This window comes from Pinus tabuliformis, chromosome 3_2, assembly GCF_031772625.1.
Source record: "Pinus tabuliformis cultivar Carrire ecotype Pingquan chromosome 3_2, CPIR1, whole genome shotgun sequence".
Classification (NCBI taxonomy): domain Eukaryota; kingdom Viridiplantae; phylum Streptophyta; class Pinopsida; order Pinales; family Pinaceae; genus Pinus; species Pinus tabuliformis.
Genome location: NC_142302.1, coordinates 648685303 through 648704965, shown reverse-complemented (window position 1 = coordinate 648704965; position 19663 = coordinate 648685303). Strand labels below are relative to the sequence as shown.

Sequence of the window (19663 nt, the reverse complement as noted above, 5' to 3'; positions counted from 1 at the left end):
AATCTCTCTCCACCTCTCTTTCACACACATATGGAGCCAATATAGATCCATCTTAACCACAATCTATCTAGCACTAAGAGGAATCAAATTTTTTAAGATGCAGACATTTTTCCAAATTTTACAAGAAATTTACACTTCAATAGATTTGATTAGCCCAGGGTAACCCAATGCAACATATCATCATGATGTCATTTGAAGCCCAGCTTTTAGGATAAGCTAGGGTTGCAATCTCTTCTTATTTCCTGAATTAGATAAAAATCAATCTGCATAACCTAAGGCATCTTCAGAACATTTTACTCAAAATTTCTCAGTATTACTTTCATGCACGGGGAAGAACATTTTGTGCTTTTGTGTTTGACGAAGCGTGAGGGGGAATGGCAGATGAGAAACCCCACTTTGGTTGTTGCTTTGAAGTTAGGTAATTTGGGGCTCCGCTGTGAAAGGAAAGTGACCACATTTCTATATATTTTTTATGAGTGCGTTCCAGTTGTAGAGCACATGCACTCGAGCACGCGTGTGGGAAAAACACGCGGGGCTCCGCTGTGAAAGGTAAGTGACCACATTTCTATTTTTTTAATCAGAGTGCATTCCGGTTATAGGGCACAAGCACGCGTGTGGAGCCGACACGCAGAAACCTAACATGGCGTAAAATATTTGAAAATTTTGATGGATTGGAGGTAAGTGAAAGTCAATGGTTTTGCTACACCTCCGTCCGTGAATTTCCATTTCCGGGAAGCCCTCACTTTATTTTAATAGCCGTTGTGCCGGTGAAAGCATGGCGAGGATTTTTATATCTCTACACTCCACTTTTCCTCAATACAATCCTTCAACAGTTTTTTCGCTCCTCCTAAACTGCTGTCACATCGCCTCCATCGTGACTAACATCCAAAGCTTCCCATCCCTCAATTTTTAGATCTGCTTCGACTTCTATAGCAAGTGTCATTGGCACTCCTCCTGAACTGCTGTCACATCGCCTCCATCGCGACTAACATCAAAGCTTCCCATCCCTCAATTTTTAGATCCGCTTCTACTTCTATAACAAAGTGTCGTTGGCACGCCCAACGCCTGCGTCCTCCTTTTCCCCAAACGCATTCTAAAATTCAAATTCGGTGTTCTCCTGCAACTATGATTCACGCTTCCTCCTCCTCCACTGCTGCTGATTCCACCCCTAGCGGCAGTTGCGATTATCACCACGATAGTCTCACCTACGATGTGTTTATCAACCATCGTGGGGAGGACACAAAGAAGACCTTCGCTAGCTATCTTTATCGTCGTCTTCTTTCAGAGGGATTCACGGTCTTTTTAGATCAGCAGGAACTGCAAGAGGGATTCCATTTTCCTTCTCAAATAGCAGACACTATTCGAACTGCTTTGGTCCATGTGGCAATATTTTCCCCAAAATACGCGGAATCACGATGGTGTTTGGAGGAGCTCCAACTCATGCGGAAATCGGGGACTCCCATTATTCCGATATTTTACCATGTCGACCCTTCTGAGCTTAGGCGGGCACAGAACAAATGTGGAGCGTATGGTGAAGCCCTGCACAATCTCCAAATGAAGGAAACTGAAGACCCTCAAACTGGCATGGCTGTGCCACGATATGACTCCGTCACCATTCAAAATTGGAGTAATGCTCTTTCGAGTTTTGCAGACATAAGTGGGTTTGATCTGGATGGCAAGTTTAAAGGGTAACACCTCCAACTCTCTCTCTCTCTGGCTACATTACATAACAAATAATGGTATTTTTTTAATTAATTATTTATTTATTTTTCCCCAAAAGCTATGATGATCAAAAAGTATAATCTCATTTACATAGGGAGAGTCCACCAAGCCTCACATGCTGAAATAAAAGCATCATTAGAACAAAACTTTAAACCAAAAGGAGCCCGTACAGACCTTCAGCTGAAAGTGGCGGAGACACCGTAGACTGAATACCCAGTGCAGAAAAAATAAAAGAAAAACAGTCCCTAAAAGAGAAATGAGCCTTAAGGCAGAAACGGACTTTAAACCCTTCGGGCCAGATTTAGTCACAATACATAAACCTGCATCAAGACTCAGCATTTTTAGAAAGAAGATCAGCTACTGCTTTGTGTTCCTGGAAAACGCGATGGACCTTAATGGCTTCAAAAGCTTCCAGGAAGGCCCTGATCTTGTTCTGCCAAGATTCCAACCGAAAGAATTCTGAGTTTTGATTTGCAATTAAACCAATCCACAATCCAAAAAAACATTTTTTAGGTCTGTAAGGAGAGCAGCTTTCATCAGACCCCCTAATCCTAGAAGTTTAGCTTCTGTATTGGTGCCAGAGGCAATACCAAATTTTCCTTTGAGGCAGTGGTCGCGGGAGATAAACAGAACCCACCCAGCACAACAAGAAGAAATGTCAGTGCAAGCTTCATCAAAGAAACCCCCCTAATCCTAGAAGTTTAGCTTCTGTATTGGTGCCAGAGGCAATACCAAATTTTCCTTTGAGGCAGTGGTCGCGGGAGATAAACAAAACCCACAGAAGAAATGTCAGTGCAAGCTTCATCAAAGAAACCGCACGACGAGTGATCGTGATCGGGCCTCACAAAAGAAACCAGATTCCTAGACATCTTAAGCTTGGGCAACAGAATACTCCATAAAAATTACCCTAATTTTGAGGGCCACCCGAAGAACATTAGTCAGCTTTTTTGTTTTGTTTTTCTCTAACCATCAATGTAGGCTTCTCTAACGTGTACATGATGTTTTGCCTATGGTTTCGATTCCTTATTTTTTATTTTGTTTTCAATAACCAGTGACGAGGGCGAAATGCTAGAGAAGGTCATCCAACGTGTGGTGGAAATATTGTCCGTGAAGAAAAGAACAAGATTGTATGTGGCCAAATACCCCACTGGCTTAGCAGACAAGGTAAACGATTTCGAAAAAGTATCAAGGAAGCACCACACAGGAAAAGTCCAGATGGTCGGCATAGTCGGCTTAGGTGGAGTGGGGAAGACAACTTTGGCTTTAGAGTTCTTCAATAGAAAGCGTTCAGAATACAATAAATCCCACTTTTTGTCTGGTGTAAGAGAAAACGCTAAAAGCCCAGTACAGTTGTTACAGCTACAGAGAGAACTTCTGAAGGGTTTATCTGAATCGGATCGGCATATAGATAACATCCATCAAGGTACACAGATGCTTAAAGAGTTTCTCTCATCTTCTAAATTTTTGGTAATTTTAGATGATGTAGATCATGAAGGACAGGTAGATAATCTCCTACCCGATAGAGATGTCTACTGTTCGAATAGCTTAATTTTGATTACATCTCGGGACAGAGACGTCCTCAGAAGGTCAGGAGTGGAGGAGATATCCATTTATAAATTAACAGGCCTTCCTTTAAAACACTCGCGACAGCTCTTTTGCTCTTACGCCTTCTGTCAAGCCTATCCCCTCAAAGGATTTGAACATCTGGTAAATGAGTTTCTATCGGCATGCCAGGGACTGCCATTGTCGTTAAAAGTGTTTGGGGCACTTCTCTTTGGAAAAAATGACAAAACTCTTTGGGAGGATACACTATCCCAAATACATGAAGTTCCAGATGATATACAGAAGACATTAAGAATTAGTTACGATGGACTCCAGGAAAAAGACCAGCAAATCTTTTTAGATATCGCTTGCTTTTTCATTGGAGAAAAGAGAGATATCACAGTAGGAATATGGGACGAACCAGGCCGGAAAGGATCGTCGAGGTTTCAAAATCTAGAAAGCAAATGCTTGGTCGAAGTTGACAGTGATAATTATATACGCATGCACGATCACATCCGAGATTTGGGACGAGATATTGCACAGGGTAAATTGCCGCGCCGTCTTTGGCATCCAACAGAGAACATTGATACTTTGCTGCAGCAATCTTCTGTAAGTTGTCAATCATTTAGTGTATTTAATTTAAAAAAAATACAAGTCTATATAATTTCGAAATTTTAATCAATTTTGGAAAATGAACAGGGATCAACTGAAGTGCGGTCAATCAGGATGTTTACGAAATCGGATTCGAATTCGTATGGGTATCGCTCTGATGTAACGTTGTCATGGCGCAAAAGTTGTGAGGAGCTATTCCGGGACTGTCTGGTGAAGCTTTGCATTACACTGAACAATACTTGTTATCCTTTTACTGGTATTGGTGTTGAAAAGTTGCAACTTCTTGATACTGAAGGGCATCTTTTGGAGGGCATTTTGAAGAGGGTGCACTCCCCACATCTCATATGGCTTTCTTGGCGTGAGTGTCCCTACTATTCCCTGCCTTCCTGGATACCAATGCAGAATTTAAGGGTTTTGAAGGTTAAAGGGAAACTATTGAAAACATTGTGGCAAGGCCGATCGCAGGTAAATCTGAATTTGTTTGTTCTTTAGTAGTTGATATTGCACCCCTCGACTCGAAAGGAATTGTAAGAGTTCTCTTGATGAGATTCATCCGCTTGTTATATCTTTTTAACAGTTTTAAACACATTTTGCAGGCGCCTCTTCAGTTGCGGGAGTTACAGATTTTCGGTAACATATCGAAGATCCCAAAATCCATAGGACAGCTGAAGCACCTGGAACGGATTTTCTTCTGCGATGGTCTTTTCCAAAAATTGCCGGAAGAATTTTCTGATATGAGGTTGTTGAAAGTTTTGGTGTTAAAGGACTGCTCAAAACTGAAGGCGCTGCCTGAGTCCTTCGGTAACTTATCGAGCCTCCAACACTTGGAGCTATCTTCTAGCTCATCGAGCCCCCGTAGGTTGGATATGTCTTCTTTCTCCAGGTTGAAGAAGCTGCCAGAGTCCTTCGGTAATTTGCTGAGCCTCCAACACTTGAAGCTGTCTTCTTGCTGTAGTTTGGAGAAGCTGCCAGAGTCCTTTGGTAATTTGCCGAGCCTCCAACACATGGAGCTGTCCCAGAGCAAATTCTGGGACTCAGGACTGAGGGCGCTCCCAGAGTCCTTCGGTAACTTGCGGAGCCTCCAACAATTGGAACTGTCTGACTGCCCGAATTTGGAAGGGCTGCCAGAGTCCTTTGGTAATTTGCGGAGCCTCCAACACTTGGAGCTGTCTGACTGCCCGAATTTGGAAACGCTGTCAGAGTCCTTTGGTAACTTGCGGAGCCTCCAACACTTGGAGATTTCTGACTGCCTGATATTGGAAGGACTGCCAGAGTCCTTCGGTAACTTGCGGAGCCTCCAGCACATGAAGCTGCATGAATGCTGGAAATTGGAGACGCTGTCAGAGTCCTTCGGTATTTTGGGGAGCCTCCAGCACTTCGAGCTGTATAATTGCCCGATATCGGAAGGGCTGCCAGAGTCCTTCGGTAATTTGCCTAGCCTTCAACACTTGGAGTTGTGTTACTGCAAATTAGAGAGGCTGCCAGAGTCTTTTGGTAATTTGCCGAGTCTCCGACACTTGCAGTTGTGTCACTCCAGGTTGGAGAACCTGCCAGAGTCTTTCGGTAATTTGCCGAGCCTCCAACACATGGAGCTGTCTTACAACAGATTCCAATGGCAAACACTGAGGGCGCTGCCAGAGTCCTTCGGTAACTTGCGAAGCCTCCAACACTTGGAGCTGTCTGACTGCCCGATATTGGAAGGACTGCCAGATTTTTTTGGGAACTTGCCTAGCCTCGAACACTTGGAACTATCTCACTGCAGATTGGAAAGGCTGCCAGAGTCCTTCGGTAATTTTCCGAGCCTCCAACACATGGGGATGTCTCATTGCAAATTCGAGAGGCTGCCAGAGTCTTTCGGTAATTTGCTTTGCCTTCAACACATGGAGCTCTCTCGCTGCGAGATATTGATAAGGCTGCCAGAGTCCTTCGGTAACTTGCCGAGCCTCCAACACTTGGTGCTGTCTTCGTGCTGGAGGTTGGAGAAGCTGCCAGAGTCCTTTGGTAATTTGCCGAGCCTCCAACAGTTGGAGCTGTCTCGCTGTGAGATATTAAAAACACTGCCAGAGTCCTTCGGTAAATTGCGGAGCCTCCAACACTTGGAGCTGTCTTCTTGCTGCGGTTTGGAAAAGCTGCCAGAGTCCTTCGGTAATTTGCCGAGTCTCCAACACTTGGAGTTGTCTGGCTGCGAGGTATTGAAAAGGCTGCCAGAGTCCTTGGGTAACTTGCGGAGCCTCCAACACTTTGAGCTCTGTCATTGTCCGATATTGGAAGAGTTGCCAGAGTCCTGTGGTAATTTGCCGAGCCTCCAATACTTGGAGCTGTCTTGCTGCGAGATACTGAAAACGCTGCCAGAGTCCTTTGGTAACTTGCAGAGCCTCCAACACTTGGAGCTGTCTTCGTGTTGGAGGTTGGAGACGCTACCAGAATCTTTTGGTAATTTAGCCAGCCTCCAAAAGATAAAGCTGTCTGATTGCCAGGGATTGAGAACGCTGCCAGAGTCTTTCGGTAACTTGCCCAGCCTCCAATACATGAAGCTGTCTTCGTGCTCGGGTCTGGAGAGCCTGCCAGATTCCTTTGGTAACTTGCGGAGCCTCCTACGCGTGAAGTTGTTATACTGCCAGAGTTTGGAGAGGCTGCCAGAATCCTTCGGTAACTTGACAAACCTACAACGCTTGGTGGTGATTAGGTGCGAGAACCTGCGGAAGCTGCCAGAGTCATTTGGTAACTTGCAGAACCTCCAACAGAGTGTCTCTGTCTACCCGAGCTAGGGTTGGGGTTGGGGTTGTGGAGAGGATGCCAAAGCCCTCAGGTACCTTGACGAACTGCCAAATCAAGTGGATAACTTGACGAGTCTCCAGAGCATGTGGCTGGGTGCGGAAGTGCTAATGTTCTTCGGTAATTGACTAACCTGCTAGAGTTTGGAGAGGCTGCCAAAGTCCATTCGGTAATTTCACGCCTCCAGAACTGGAGCTGTGTAAGTGGCTGAGCCTGGAGAAGTTATCAAGTATTAGAACACTGGTTTCGTTGGAAGGATCGTGACTCGTGGGTATGAGAGTGTGAAGCTGAAGAGCATACGGTTTTTCGTGTTTCTTGCCGCTAACAAAGCTTGAAGTACTAACTTGCACTAGAAGAACTAGATGGTGGTGAACATTGTATATCAGTATTGGAACTCAATACCTCATATTGTCCCAAACTAAAGTGGGTTGAGGGAGTAGTTAAATTTGTAATTTGTAAAATTAAATTGAAATGAAAATTCACGATTTTTCAATTGCAATGGAAGGCCATTAAACACAAAAGGGAAAAATTGCTCATCCCATATTAATATATTGGTCAATGTGATGTATTTTTTTCAGTAGGAAAAAATCGACATATTATATTGAGATATGGATCATGATACATATATGACCGTAGTCTTGTAAAATACATAGCACCAATGATGCACATGGAGAGTATCAGCCGCCTGTGAAGGCCAAGTGACATAATATAGAAGAGAGAATCAGCAATGTAAAACCAAGGCAAAATAAAACGACCTGGAAGTAGGCAGTGGCGAAATATACCAGAGAAAAGCATATATAAACGCAGAATGTATGAATACATGGCTCCGGATTTGCACATGTATTGTTCAGCTACATAAAGCTAAGATTCAGGTCAATGTGATGTATTGTATAATTAATTCCCATTAAATATAAAACTATTTGATTTCTGAGGCTTAATGTTATTTTATTGAACGTTTTTACCATTAATATTCTTTATTATAGATGACTTAGTGATTTGCTTTCTTATAATTTAGTATAGATTTAACTCCCATGGATTATAAATTTGAACGTTAAAATTACAAATTATCGAATATTAAATTTTCAATATAAAATTTTAACTTATATCACAATTATAAATAAATAAAAATTAATATTGATTTTTTAAAAAGTTTATAAAATTAATATTTGAATAAATAAAAATTAATATTGATTTTTTTAAAAATTTTATAAAATTAATATTTGAATAATCTATTTCACTTTTAAAAAATTTAATATTGATTTTTTAAAAATATTTATAATACGTAACCTTTTAATATTTGAATGATCTATTTCACTTTTAAGTTTTTTTTTTTTTTTGGGGTTATGTGTTTTTGATATATAAAAAGAAAATCGAATATGATTGGATAATTTTTTTAATTATAATTAATTAATATTCTAAAATATTTTTTAATAATAATTTATTTTAAAATTAATTTTTTCTTTTAAATGATTTTATTTCTGAAAAATATAATTATTTATATTTTTTTGATAAATAATTTACAAAAATTTATTCAAATTATTTTTATTATTTTTATTAATAAATAAGTTTAGATTTAATATTACACGTGGGCCGCTTTTTCATCATAGTTTTTGATAAATTGTTAGATATTCCCACTAAATGACTTAGATACATACTTTTTTTTAAGTTAATCACTTTCTCAATCTGGTTTTGGGTTAAAATGATAGATTTTTTTCCATAAAAAGACATTGGACTTTAAGATTTAGAAAATTTTCAAGCGTCGAGCTTATGCTTACCACCATGAGACGGACGCCACTTTTATTGGGAAGTGTGGGTGCTCCTATTTTAATTATAATAATTTTTTAGACGTACTTTACCATTTTTATTGAGGTGTACAATTAGGTATGGAAAGAGGCCTTCTGCAATTTATTCTCAGTTAGCACGTCGAGGGGGAGTAATCAAATTGTATAATTCATCATATATCTCAATGGCTGAAGAAGAAGAAATTTTGAGAGTTGTAAATTTAAAATTACAAAATTATAATAAATGTTGGTTTAATTTTTTTAATATTTTATTTTACCGAGTAAAAATGTATCCGGTAGTTTAAAGAACCAACAAAATAGTTCCGAAAATAATGAAAATTTTGACATTTTTTTTGAAAATCTGGTTTACGTTGTCAAATTTCAAGATTTTGGATGTTCTACAGGTTCTTAATGGTGCTGAATTCATTTCCACCATAAAAAATAAATCAAACACTCCAACATTCTGATTGCAAAAAATCTATCAGAAATTTGTGACATTTGTAGACAATCCAAAATGTTTTTATATTAGTAATTTTATTTTAATTTTAATTTTTATGTAATTTCATTGAATGAAAATGTTAAGCCTCTCTTGCAATAATTATTTGAAATATTTGATAATTAGTTAAAATACATATATATGTATTTGAAATATTTGATGTCTTTAAATACATACTAACTTTATAAAAAAAAATTAAATTTTTAAATAATGTTAATGATTCATTCTGATTAATTTTTTTAAAAATTTAAATTTTTAAATTATGTTAATGATTCATTTTGATTATTTTTTATAGTTAAATAATTTTATTAAATTTATTATTTTTACTTTATGTTATTTATTTTGATCCTTATTACTTTCTTTATATTATATTATTAAAATTTAAATTTTTAATAATATTAATAGTTAATTTTAATAAAAAAATTCCAATTTTATTGTTTCTTACATTTTTAATAATACTAATAGTTCATTTTAATCAATTTTTTTTTTTCATTTTTATTGTTGTTTACAACATGCGGTTATTAATTCAATATATTTTTCTCTCCTTTTAATTTTGTCTCTTCTTTATATAATTTTTTGCGGGCAGTCTTGTATTATCATTCAAATTCAAATTCAAAATATCTTTTCAGTCTTGTACTATCATTCAAATTTAAAATATTTCATTTATTAAACATTTAAACTTATTTACATATTTTAGCTAGAATTTTATCTACAATGTTTATTTTTTGTGTTTAAAAATAAAATAAAATTGAGTTACATAAAAAAATTAATACACTTGCAAGGTGATTTCAACTTTTTAATTTTTCGAATATTATTTAACATGAATTGGGTGTACACTTGAAAGTTATTTTTTTGTTGAATTATGTACAACATGTTTTGGTGTATACTTGTAAGTTTTTTTTGTTGTAATAAAATAATTTTGTTTGGAAAAAAGAAAAATGTATATAATACATTACAAGAAAACATAAAAGTATGTATGGAGTGTGTTCTAATATTTGTAAGGATATGTATTATGTTGAAAGAATGAAACATTTAACATTAGAAAAATTGAATAATTTGTGTGAAATTGAAAGGGGCAACTTAAAAGCCACTGTGTCAGTGTTGATCTATGAAGTGCATGATCAAATGGTGGAGAGGGTCTCCCCTTCCTCACGTTGAAGTTTACTGGAAAGGGTGAGGAGAGGGAATAGTCAAAAGAAACCAAATTTCATTGAGTAGAGATCAACCACTAAGATTCATCATGGGGCACATTGTCCCAAAATCCTAAACCAATAAAGGGGGTTCAAAACCATAGAAGGGGCCAAGATGGTTTTTGCCAAAAACCTAGCTACATGACGTAACAAATATCCTGAAAATGAATAGGCATCCATGACGAATATGTATAATAGTTGATGAAGTTGAGAGCGCTAACATGGCATCTAATGTGGATAGACAACATGGCAGTCCCAGTTAGTACATCAACATGATGTCATCATTGACATAACTCAAATTTTCAAAATTTGCATGTCACTGAATGAAGCATATTGATAGTATAAAATGTAGGAAAATAAGTTTATTTTTACTACAAAATAAAGCATACCAAAAAGAATATCTTGAAATAAAATTTTAATGGATACATGGCTTCGCATATGTAAAATTTTGTGTGGTCATAGGTAGACACTTTCCACATATACATAATTTATATAATCATATCAGTAAGTGGATGCAAGGTTTCGTACTTCCAAACATGCTTCCCACTGATCCCTTGATATTCCAAAATGCTTCCCACTGATTCCTTGATATGAGCATGTGTTAATGCACCCGACATCAATGAATGGCATCAACTTATCCAGTGCTTTACTTAGGACTATATCCCATAAAAATGAATGCATGAACCAGAAATGACCTAGTACGATCAACAATTTTGGATAGCCATATGGATATTATTGGAGTACTCATTAACTTCACGATACCATGAACTAGAGGTCATAGTGAACGAACATATATATATTACAAAAGCTACTTTATGAAGAGTATTCCTATATAGTGTGAAACAAAAGATTTAAATTAAATTTCTCATTTCTTTCAATAATGTTGGGGTTGCTTTGGATGAGATTAGGAACGTCCTAAAGGTGGGAAAAAAAATCAGTTGTGTGATGTATGTAATTAAAGTGTAATTACATTGAACATTTCAATAATGAATTGTCGACCATCACGTTGTAGAGAACTCCGGAAATCGCTCCAGAATTCCACGAGTTCAAGCTTCGAAAGTATGAATCAAAGCTAAATCTTTAAAACACTCTTATTGATGGGGGATTGAACTGGTAGGAAAAACCCCTATCAAAAGTAAGATAGGTGCCAAAGAAAGTGTCCAGTGTGGGAATCATTTTAAACTAATTGATCCATCTCTCCGAGGTGTAGGGTTGTCTTGGAAATGGAGTTCATTTTCGATAAACTAGACTTTAATGAAGCTCACTTTTAGAATCCTAATATTTCTATAATGATCTTTCAAGGGATTTCCTTTTTCTTTGGTAGAATTTCATTTTAAAAGTAGAAAGTAGAGGTTGTAGAGGTTCATGAGATCAACATAAATAATAAGACAACCTCACTAGTATAATTAGTTGAGTCGAGGATTGTATTCTACTTAGACATGGCATCATTATAACCTTTTTTTTTTAATTCTTAAATCAATTTTTGTGACATGCATTCATGGTCGTATCTATGCCTTGTTTGGTTTTTGAAAATTATCATTCTCCCCTTAAAACTTATCTTGTGAAAGGCTTTAAGGCTTCATATTGTTAAGAGTTATTATTAGCTCTTAAAGCAATTGTATAAATTTTTCTTCAACCTTATATGAAATACTCTCGGGCTTGTTGTACATGGCTCTAAAATTAGTTATATTTCTATTGCTTTACTCAAGGTGCTTCTAAGTACAATTCAATTATATTTATATTGCTTTATTCAAAGTTCTTCTGAGTGCAATTCTCTCCTGCAATGAATTCTACTTTATTACTCTTAACAACTTACAACTTGTTCTATGTAGCTTTTTTGGTAGATGCTTTGTACTTTTTATATTATGCCAAACCAAAACTAAAGGTCAATTCCCACATCCTTGAACTTAGAAATATATGTTTAAATCCTTGATATAAAGTTGAAACCTTAATAAAATGCCCATTACAATGAAGAGAAATAGAAAAATACCTTAATAAAATGATCACTACAATGAAGAGAAATAAAAAAAATTATCAAAAAAAACTAGTTTGCAACGAATTGAAGATTTGGTATTGAATAATTTTTAGACCAACTGAACAATTATGAGCAATTATTCTACCTCTAGATATTTACCTTTGCCTATTGTTTACATAGATGAACATTTAGTGTTGCGTGAGCAACCTAACTATTCAAATTAAATAAAAAAATGTACATTAACTTGACTATTTTGACAAAATGATAATAAAAACATCCTATGACAAATCATTTTTATTATAAATTATTACAAAGATACTAATGTGAAAGGTTTTGAATTTTATCTTTTTTTTAATTATTTTCTTTGTAATTTGAAATTTGTTTTGTTTTTTTACCAGTTTTTAATATTTGGCTTTAAAGGTTATTATGATGTTTTACTTCAATTATTTTTTTTCTTTATGACAATTCCTGAATATATAACAAAATGTAGCTTTGGATATGTAAATTAATAGCTTATGGGTTTAATAGAATTATTTTCATTTTACTATATGTTTGTTCATTCTAATTCCAATTGCACACTGGTGACCTATAAGGTCTAAAAGCATTTGAATCTAAAGCTCTGATACCATGTGTAGGGACAGGTTTGATAGTTAATATCTATCATACAGAATAATATTTTCACATTACATTTAATTTAACATATACTAAATAAACATTCCCTCATAACTAGTTTCTCCGGTTTAATATTTTCACATTACATTTAATTTAACATATACTAAATAAACATTCCCTCATAACTAGTTTCTCCGGTTGATGTCAATCCCTGGATGAAAATGTTATCCAAGTTCTATTCTTCGGCTTCACTTCCATACTCACTGATTCCACCGAGCCAATCTGGGGACAAGCCTCTCTGGCTTCTAGAGTAATAAGACTTCTAAATCAAAGTATTCTAGCCCCATGCCAAAAACTCCAATAACAATGCCCAATTTCTATAAGTAAAATAGTCAAAATTTCAAACCAAAACTCATCTCCCAAATTCTCTTGTTTTCCCCTCCAAATTTCCATGTCAAAACACTTCCCCCTACCAATTTTACAGTTCCTCGGCAGAAACCCCACCTCTCACACGGTCTAATGTCTTTCAACCTTATCCAAAAGAAATTATATAATATGCTATCTTTTAAATTATTTTTATTAAAAGTTTTGACTTGTCGATCCCAACTATTGAGTTACTAGAGGGTGTTCTAGAATTCTTTCAACCTTATCCAAAAGAAATTATATAATATGCTATCTTTTAAATTATTTTTATTAAAACAAAGCGAGTTTTGACTTGCCGATTCAAACTATTGAGTTACTGGAGGGTGTTCTAGATTTCTTTCAATTTCTCTTCGTACAATGATTGACATATATTTTTGAAAGTGTCAATTATAATAATTTAAATAATAATTCAATATTGAGTTAAAATTAATATTAATAAATTATAATTAAATTAACATATTAGAAGATTAATTGAAGCATTTAATAATTAATTTATTTTCCATACACTTAAACAGTTTATACAATCAAACTAGTATGTATTAGTGTAATGTATGCACGTAACTACCATAATCATGCCTCATATACATGTTAATAATCATATTCCACTTGTAACTCAAATGGGTCATTATACTAATCACAGTTTGTCAAACCAAAGGTTAAGAATGTAGTAATCTCACGACACACACAACTTAGCAAAAAAAAAAAAATATTAGTAGAAATCATAACAAAAATAACATAAATAGCATGTCTCATTACATGCAATAAATGTAGCTTTTAAAAATAATTATGGTATCGGTTCATAAATAGCATGTCTCATTACATGCAATAAATGTAGCTTTTAAAAATAATTATGGTATCGGTTCAGATAAGAAGACACCCTTGGGTGTGCTCTTGCTAAAACCATAGGATCTTAGTATACCCGACGTGCAGGTGGTTGGTTATGCTCTTGGTGTTATAGTGGAGCAATGAGGTTTGATCCTGGGTCTCCCGTGGATTAAACTTGATAGTTACCGATTCACCATGTGTTAAAAAAAAAAAAAAAAATTATGGTATCGGTTCAGATAAGAAGACACCCTTGGGTGTGCTCTTGCTAAAACCATAGGATCTTAGTATACCCGACCTGCAGGTGGTTGGTTATGCTCTTGGTGTTATAGTGGGAGCAATGAGGTTTGATCCTGGGTCTCCCGTGGATTAAACTTGATAGTTACCGATTCACCATGTGTTAAAAAAAAAAAAAAAATTATGGTATCGGTTCAGATAAGAAGACACCCTTTGCAACTAGAAATTCTAGAATTATCTTATTGCGTCATAAATTTATTCTATTCAGAAACTCCTCAATAGTGCTAGTTATTGCAAGAATTTGGAGTTTGTGATTAAATGAAACTATTTAAAAGCAAAATTCATAATAATATTCAACTCTCGAAAACAAAACTTCAATTAGAGTTGAAATATCTTCTTTTGTTTTTTTGGATTGAGAGGTGCATTTTATAACCCAGTATGGGGGTGATGATTCTGTTTGTGTTCAACATGGAATAGACAAATGCCCATTTTAAATTAAAAACTAAATATTCTCTAAATTAAAAAACAAAGCCAACTCTAAAAAAGAATGTATATAAATATTTAATAAAGTTTTAATTAAAAGTATTATGAAACATGAAACACTTACTTGTTGATATTACAATCCAATTAGAAAGAGGTCAGATCAAAATATTCACTCTCATTTTTAACCATAAATAAAATATTTTATCGTACATGTGAAGTAACATAATTTTATAAAATAATCAAATTTTAAAAGAGATAAAGTAATTAAAATTAAAAGAAATTTTATATTTCACTTTTGAGTGCAAGGAATAATTTTAGTATTTTTTTTTAATAATCAATACATCCCTTAAATAAATTAATCAAATAAATAAATAAATAAATAAATAAATAAATATATATATATATATATATATATATATATATATATATATATAGAAAATCATCGAGATTTAAAGTGTATATATATTGAAAATCATTGAGATTTAAAGTGTGTATATATATATATATATATATATATATATATATATATATATATATATAATCATGAGATTTAAAGTTTAAAATTGTGATGAGCTATATATCATAAAAAAGGAAAAATAGAAAAATATTATTCACCATAATAAAATATTTCAACACCCTAAAAGAAAAATTAATTGAATGCTAAAAAAATCAATATCTTTCTAATACAAGTAGGAAAAAGGAAATGTACACATTATTTAATTTTTTTAAATAAAATTAATATATGAATTTTAATAATAATAATAATAAAATATTAATAAAAAGTAGATGTGAAATTCATTTACTTTTTTTAGTATAAAATTGATACTTAACATTCAAATAATAATAATAATAAATTCAATATGGTTTATAAATAAAATATTTCAAAATGGAGAGTTAAATAATATTGACATATATTTAAAAATATATATTTTTTTTCTCGGTAAAACTAGCTAATCTATTATATTATATTTACAAGTAAACTTTACATGCAGAGAGAGAGACTTTACATGCAGAGAGAGAGACAGGCTATCCAGGGCCAACTGTGGCACCTTGGATAGTTCAGCTTGACACAAAATGCTCCCTCGCAGGGGCAGCTCCTCCAGAACATACCAAAACACTTCCAGTACATACCAAAACATAAGACAATAATGACATGGCTATACCAGAACATGAAACAGAATTGAGCTCAGACAGTAGCGATACGGCCCACGCAGGGGCTTCCAATAAAAAAACTCACGGTAAACCTTGCCCAGACGCATGACCGCCATACACATGACATAATTAAGAACTGAAAATAAACAAACACAGTAACGTAGCATAATCCAAATACCCGCCGAGACCTTTGACTTAGACCATAGCCGAGAGAGAGAAGAGAAGGCCGGAGAGTGCCTCTGGGGGTCAATCTTCAGGCTCTTCCTCAACGACGTAGCACCAGCCTTGGCCTTCAGGGATGCCTGCCCACATTGCCATAGGATCCTTTGCAGTGGCCAGAGGTTCCTGCTCTGGAGGTTGGGGAGGGGCTTGCTTGGGCTCTTTCCCAGAAGTTCCTTCTTCAATTGATGGCTGCAGCACTGGACTTTCCTCACGATTGCCTTCTGGAAGTAGCTCAGCCGAAACTGGTAGCTTTCCATCTTCATTCTCCTCAGGAACCTTAGTAAAGAGAACTGAGATATGTGCACTGATGCCTGCATTATCCTTCGAGCTGCCCAAGGTGAAAACGACTGAGCCGAATGCTGGAAGCACGGGCTCTCCTCCACTGGAGCTGCCGACCTCCATGAGCTGACTGGCTTGAATTGGGGTGGCTCTCGCCCTCCTGTGGCAGTAGCAGCAGCAGCAGTGATGGTGCACATTTGCTGCAGGGGGACGTGAAGATGCACCTCGCCCCGGTCCCCTTCTGCTCGGTTGTCTTTCCCGCAATCGTGCCATAGACTCCATGTCTTCTTCAACTTGTTCCAGGACCGAGCTCGTGGGCTTGAAGTCCCCGCTGTGACTGCCAAAGGATAGCAGTACCCGTATTGATGCAGGGCGGAACTCAACTGCCCAAAGACCACGCACAGAAGTAACAAACCCGGAGCGAACTTTGCCCGAGTGAGAGTCTTCACTTTTCGCCTCAAATTCACTCCAATTGCTCTTGGAGCTCTGTTCCCTCCTGAGACATTCACCAGATTCGCAATGACGGATTGCAGTGGCTGCGTTTTGAGGGAGGAGAGCGCCCACCCGTCCAGAATCTTTCCGAGCCTGCACCACCCAGGCCTTACCATGCAAATGCCCCTGCATTGATCCGCCTTCCCTGTGAAATCTCGCAACATTCCCTCGAAAGGAGTCCTCCATAACTGCTTCCTGCATCCACATCACTTCACCCTGCGCAGCATTGAATGCCAAGAGCTCGGGCGGCTGAACATTAAACCTCGGCGGCAGTGAACCATTACTATGCATCGTTAGCACGGGGCGGCACATGCTGGGCATGTGGCTCGTCCCTGTCTGACGTGCCATCACCCGCATCCGGGGGACATATATTTAAAAATATATTAATAAAAAAAAAATATTTTAATGTGAATCATAAATAAAATATATCAATACCCATATTAAGTAACATATTTCAAAGCAATTGAAAAAAAAACAATTTCTTAAGTTTACAAAATTTCAAATAGTCTCAGGGGTAAATCCCTTTGAAGAAGCATTATATTAACCTGTCTCACTATTCTTTTTTTTATTAAATGAGGGGGATATTAACCTGTCTCACTATTTTTTTTTTTTTATTAAATGGGGGCGGGGCGCGCGGGGGGGGGGGGGGGGGGGGGGTAAATCCCTCTGAAGAAGCATTATATTAACCCCAGAACAATATTTTTACAATAGACCATATCAACACAGCGTGTAGCCCGTGGGTCGAACTCAGGTGGGGAGGCAAATAATGTGCCGTCCCATCCACGCGGGACCGTGGGTCGAACCCAGGTGGGGAGGCAAATAATGTGCCGTCCCATCCACGCGGGATATCGCCCAGGTACATAATAGTCTCACTGTTGTACATTAGCCATTTTTGTATGTTTTTACATTTTAGTTTTTTTGTATATTTTATGGTTAATTTTTCCAGTTTGTTGGAATTGTAAGTTTAAGCTGTCTATTCTACAAAATCCAAGTTCCTACAGTTATTTTCAAGGCATTGAATTCATTTATGCAATTAAAAATGCAATTTAGAAAATGATACACACACAGAGACACACACATATAAAGTAACAGTCTATTAAGCTCCTATATAGATCAAATATTTGAAAGTGTAGATATTTTTTCCAAATTTTATAATTTAAAAAGAAATTAGAGATTTGATTCCTCTCTCAAATATCTAAATATATGATTAAAATAAATCTATATTAATAAATACTAAATTTAATAAAACAATAATTAATATCGACCACTTTAACTAAAAATGAAAAATAATTCAAATATAGAAAGTATAAACCTCTCACCTAAAAGGCAACAATTAAATCTCCTTATCAAACAAAAAGGTAACCTATTCTAACTTGGCAAGTGGGAAAATATGCTTCATGAATTTCCTGGGCAACTAAAAATGAAAAATAATTCAAATATAGAAAGTATAAACCTCTCACCTAAAAGGCAACAATTAAATCTCCTTATCAAACAAAAAGGGAACCTATTCTAACTTGGTAAGTGGGAAAAAATGCTTCATGAATTTCCTGGGCATGGGCATGTTGCCTCTGCCTCTAACAGATGCCACACAATCAATTCCCTGAAATCATAAAATCCTGTGAGCAATTCGATTTCACATTGCCCGACACTATGTTTTCCATCGAATCCATCCTCATACCAGAGAAATATTAATGAAAATCATTTGGGATCTTTCTGATTTAGAATCAATGGAATTTTTAGTGCTTATCTTTCAAGCATCTGACCATAAAATTGTTAATGGAAATAGTTCAAGCATCTGACCATACCATTGTTAATGGAAATAGTTTAAACTATGTACATAATTTATAATCTACAGTTCAATGATTACTTCGTAGAGGATTTCATGACACCCGGTTTAATGAAGAACTTAATACGATGGAACAGACTAATGAAAAGAAACTAAATGTAACATGAATAGACTATGAAAAGAAACTAAATGAATACATGAACAGACTAATGAAAAGGAACTAAATGAAAAGCATTATATTAACTCTACTTTTCCTATGGCAAAGTTTTGAAGAGAGCATGATTGAATTTGGATTTTTATAGTCATAGCATATAAACATGGTTTGAAGTTTTAATTTGTCATGATGTAGAATTCATGTTGTGAAATAATATTTTTTTTTAACTTTATACTATAATGTTAATGAAGTTGAAAATCAAGAAGATATGCTTGAATTTGAATGTTAAGTTTTGAAGAGAGCATTATTGAATTTGGATTTTTATAGGTATAGCATGTAAACATGGTTTGAAGTTTTAATTTGTTATGATGTAGAATTCACTTAAAAGTTGAAGATGATATAAATTTGGTTGTATGTTATATTTTATTTATAATAAATATATTTACCTTAAATAAAATTTTATTTTTAGTTTAATTATTTTTAAATTGGATATATAGTCAATATATTATTGGTATTGGAATTTAAGAACATTTTATTATTGAAGGATGATTTTAGTGTTTTTTATATTACTATATTTCTTTTTTTATTGTTCTTTTTATAAATAGTCATTGTATTTTAAAAGCAAGGATATTTCATTATGAGCATTTTGTACATCAAAATCTAAGGTTAGCTTGTACATTGTCTTCTTTTACTTTGTTGAAAATTGAATATTAACCTAGATCCACTTTAACTCTACCAAGGGTCCATAGGGATCAAATCTCTTTTTAATCTAAATGTGGTTTACATATAAAGGGATTTGGTGTTTGGTAGACTGAGTCAAGATGTATGATAGTTTAATTATCAATAATTATTATTATTATTTTTATTTTTACTTAAATTTTATTTTTATTTTTATGTAATTTGACCAA

General features: G+C 35.2%; 1 protein-coding gene across 1 annotated transcript; it reads left to right on the top strand.

Moving 5' to 3' along the window:
* The first annotated feature begins 934 nt into the window (after window positions 1-934).
* On the top strand, window positions 935-6710 carry LOC149182303 (uncharacterized). Its single transcript, XM_089416807.1, is given in 4 exon segments — window positions 935-1688; window positions 2775-3873; window positions 3964-4364; window positions 4367-6710. Coding segments are annotated over 4 exon segments (4341 nt in total). The 5' UTR covers window positions 935-1125; the 3' UTR covers window positions 6645-6710.
* The last annotated feature ends 12953 nt before the right edge of the window (window positions 6711-19663 follow it).